We start from the raw sequence: 4,026 nt of genomic DNA, 5'->3' as shown, positions 1-4,026 counted from the left end.
ATCAAACTAGGTACATATTTTATTTTGCCGGTAAAATCAAGTTCTAGCGCAGTAACTGAAGGGCCTGATGAAGGTAGCAACTGCCAACTGGCAAATGTCACGTCTCATATTCCTACGAACTGAACACGGTGGGCAGCCGGCTACAGAATGGCGAGCCTGCTCCAGCGATCCTCCGTGTCGGCCGTGTCGCGGTGGCGGAGCGCCGCCTCGGCCGACACCACGAGCTGCACGACGTCCGGGGACAGCGGCGCAAGGCACAGGCCTCGCCGGCGCAGATCCGTCGGGCCTTCTTCCTCGCCGGTGCCCTGCCAGCCACAGAAGTGTTAACCTTTCAGTTACACATCTTACGTGTGATTGAGAACACTAATTAAGTCAGAAGTCAATCGCTTTATGCATGATTGCATCATGCATTCCCAGAACAAGGTACCTGCAGTGACGATGGTGAGCTAATTGCAGGGTAGGAGGCGGTCAGAATCTGCAGGAAAAAAAAAGAGGGGTGAAGAAAAAAACAGATAGATGCTGCAAATCTGTTACCGGTCATGTCCAGGTGACGCACGGCCATACATCAGGAAGAAGTCGACGTAGCATCTGCTCACCTGGATCTGCTCGTGGAGGTGCTTGATGCAGGTGGCTGCCTCGTGGAGCACCGACGCGGTATCCGTCTGCAACCGGGGAGATCAGGTTCAGGTTTCAGAGACACAAACGCATTCGGATCCGCATGCAGTGGGGTGCAGAAATAACCCAGCGTAAACATGCAGGGGCAAGTACAAGAACTGCTGGTGGCTGGTGCTTACCTTGCCATACGGGGAGACTAGCTGCTGAAGCGCCGTGATCTTGTCCCCGAGCTTCTGGCTCCTCTTACATGGCGCCTGTTTGCGGTAACCGAACAAAAAAATTATTCAGAACAGTCCAGCACATTCAGATAACATTGATGCTCATGACCAGGCCGGCATCGAAGTTCGCTGTTCACTGACGATCCTATTCGCGTTTCACATAGAAAAAACAGCACGCACAACCTTGTTTACCTTCATAGACTGATTTCTTGTTGGCTTGGCATTGCACCGCAGGCCGTGGTGTGGATCTTGTGCTGTTGCTGCTGCCGTCGTTGTCTTGAGCCTTTTTGATCCTCTGAGACGGCTGCCGTCACCGGTCACCGTCTCCCCCGCTGCCGTCCAACTCACCAAGTGCTGACAGAAACAGACATGTCCAAGACGTAAGTTCCAGAAGCATTAGCATGATGCTACTAAGGTTACAGATTGAAGAGATGAAGAGACAATTACAGGAGCAGCAGTTGGATTGGTGCGGCTGAACTGCGAAAACACAGGCCGGTTCTCGCCGCTGTAGATCGGATTTGCTCCTATCCCTAGTCCATGATCAACGAGAATTTAACGGGTGAAAAAAGTGTGATTTTTTCCATGTCAGACGTTGATCGAATACACAAGGAAAAAGAAAGGTACCTAGATAGTCCTCTGAACCGTTCATAGAAAACAGCGTTGGCGTCTGAAGGCCGTGCAGTGACGGTGCCAAGTTCAGAGAATGGCATAAATCATACTCCGCCGGTAGTCTGCTCGGTGCAACAACAAATTCAGTTTCTTGGAAGAGACAAGATGAAATGTCAAGGAATACCACTTCCGGAATGAAACTAGTGCATGAACATGCATGGAACTCACATCCTGTCCAGACCCACAGCTCCTGCCGGTGAACTTGAGCCTTCGCACCTGGCTGCATCGAAGAAAAACCACTATCACTACATCATTCAGGGGAAACGCGAGAGAGATGGTAGGACGGCAGAACGTACCGTAGTCGTCGCTGTACGGCAGCAAGAATGGGTGCGGCGCCGAGCAGTTCCACATTGTGTCTGATCGATCCAACCGTGATCACCACCAACGCGAACGAAGGTCTTCACCTCCTGAAAACAAGCAGATGGCCGGGAGGGTTATGATCAGAGCAAGGAATCCAAGCTGCGAGGGCAAGAACAAGACAAAGATCAAGATTCAAGTTTTGATCTCTTGGTGCCTGATCTTGCTCCTCACAAGTCACAAAGACTTGTGGTAAATCCAATAGCAAGATAGTCTGAAGACCGAAGAAACAATTAAGGAAGCAACACACACCATCCCCAGCTTTTCAGCAGCCAGGGCAGAAAACCACAAGACGACGACGACGACGACTCAAAGACCAGACGCCCAAAAAGAGGCACGAGATCGAGAAGAACGGCAGCAACAGGAACAACAAGAAAGCAAGCAAAAGTTCATGCCCTTGCTGCTGTCTGAATTTCCTCTCCTCTAGCATCGACCTCCAGGACCGCCTTCAGCAAACAAGAGAAGAAGGTAGAACACTGAAACCACAAGACCCATCGCCCCCCTTGTTACTTACATGCTGCTCAGGCAGGCAGGCAGGCAGGCAACGCGGCGCGGCGCGCCGGCCGTAAGCGAAATGCAGCAGCCGAGCGAAGAAGAGGATCGGGGAAGTGAGCCCGTACGGCGGTTAAATACTAGCAGCAGCAACGTGCTAGTACGTGCGGCTGCTGTAATGATGAGCAGCGATGAATGCGTGGCTCGCTTGGGTTCCCTCCCTCCCCTGGATCGTCTCCTGCCGTTTCCACTGGCAGACGCCGCCGCTGCCAATACTACTTACTAGAGTTAGAGAGGCCAACGGGAAGGGAAATGCTTTGCGACGGAGAAGTCAGGGGGGTTTAGCCCCCATTAATAGCCATGCCCCTGTTCTCATAAATTAGATTAGTAGTAAATGATTGCCGTTCACGGCCGTTTCAGCCTAATTTCTTTCTTCTTCTTAACCCCTTTGACTCCTCACGCGATGATGATAGGCCCATCACTAATCCGTTCGCTAATCCCGATCGCAACGAGCAGTATTCTATCGAGTACTAGCCGACTGCCGGGGCATTTGGTAGCTTCTCCTGTGCCAGAAGTGGCCATGGCCTAGGCTATTGTCTCCTTGCCTCCCTCGCTCTTCGTTGCCGTGGCGACGAGTGTCACGACATAGATTTGGACCCGGTTGACCAGTGTCCGAGTCCTTATCCTTGCAAGGATCAATTTTTGTACTAGTAGTAGTAAGAGACAAAAGCTTTGATTTGTGTTAACAAGTTGGTTGATGGACCGAACGCCGACGACCAGGCACGCCGCTGAGGCCGGCCACTTGTTTAAGGGCCGCGTCGCATCAACGACGTTTGTTTTCCCTGTTCGATCCAGCTCTCGTCACTCGTCAGTCCGTCCGGCCGCGCCTTTGTTTCCTCAAACGTCACAACGCGTGGTACGCGCGACACGACCTGATTGGGTTCAAGAGCTCCACCCCGGTCGGCCGAAGAGAGGAGAGAAGTCAGCCGGGGTGATGCATCAGATCGCGTGGAAGGTCCCGTGGCGTGCTCTCCTGGAGCGCACGCGAGCGAGCGAGCGAGCAAAACTGGGTGGGTCGCCTTTGCGGTTGCGGGCAAGGAAGAGTCCTTGGCGAGCGCGAGCCGGGATTCCCTGGCTGCCAAATCCAGCACGCCGGCGGGCGGCGATTGTCGCCCGTAACCAGCCGGAAATGGGAGTTAGGCGAGAGAGAAAGCTGCGTCTAGGTGCTAGCTGCTATGATCTATCGACGATCTGACCCGTAATATCAGCCAGAAATGCAAGGCACCTGCGACAAAAGCGTGCTCTTCCTTCCCGTACCGTAGATTCCGTTCGTACTCGAGCAGCCGCGTACTGTTCAGAACTCGACGGGATTGCCAGATGCGGAACTCCCTCATCTCGAGCCGATTCTGAATTCGGCATGGCTGGATCGTCAGATGCCCTTTCTCGTCCGGATTCTCACTCAATTCCAATGGAGTTCGCAAGGTTAAATGGCGTGCACCAGGATATCACGCTGCTCTGAAGCCTGAACAAAACACCAGCTTGAAAGGAAAGGTTCTTGCCTTCTTGGTGACCAATTGACATGTAACTGTAACCTCTCGAAATAGACGCAAGTTGGAAATGAAACCAAAGGAAAAAAATGAAAGGTACCTGCCACTTCGATATAGGCCCTGTTTGG

The 4,026-nt window shown here is 52.7% G+C and overlaps 1 protein-coding gene across 1 annotated transcript; it reads right to left on the bottom strand.

The window, feature by feature from the left end:
- LOC120648838 (transcription factor bHLH112-like) lies at window positions 1–2,647 on the bottom strand. The gene is made up of 10 exons (XM_039925486.1): window positions 2,374–2,647; window positions 1,799–1,909; window positions 1,671–1,722; window positions 1,458–1,564; window positions 1,281–1,363; window positions 1,026–1,187; window positions 795–869; window positions 597–662; window positions 428–475; window positions 1–305 (listed from the first exon to the last, which is right to left on the bottom strand). The coding sequence occupies exons 2-10, from the start codon at window positions 1,851–1,853 to the stop codon at window positions 141–143; spliced, it is 813 nt and encodes a 270-aa protein (XP_039781420.1). The 5' UTR covers window positions 1,854–1,909; window positions 2,374–2,647; the 3' UTR covers window positions 1–140.
- Window positions 2,648–4,026: the final 1,379 nt, after the last annotated feature.

Source organism: Panicum virgatum, chromosome 9K (genome assembly GCF_016808335.1).
Source record: "Panicum virgatum strain AP13 chromosome 9K, P.virgatum_v5, whole genome shotgun sequence".
NCBI classification, from domain to species: Eukaryota; Viridiplantae; Streptophyta; class Magnoliopsida; order Poales; family Poaceae; genus Panicum; species Panicum virgatum.
Note: the sequence above shows the minus strand (reverse complement) of the source record. Positions and strands in the feature narration are given on the sequence as shown.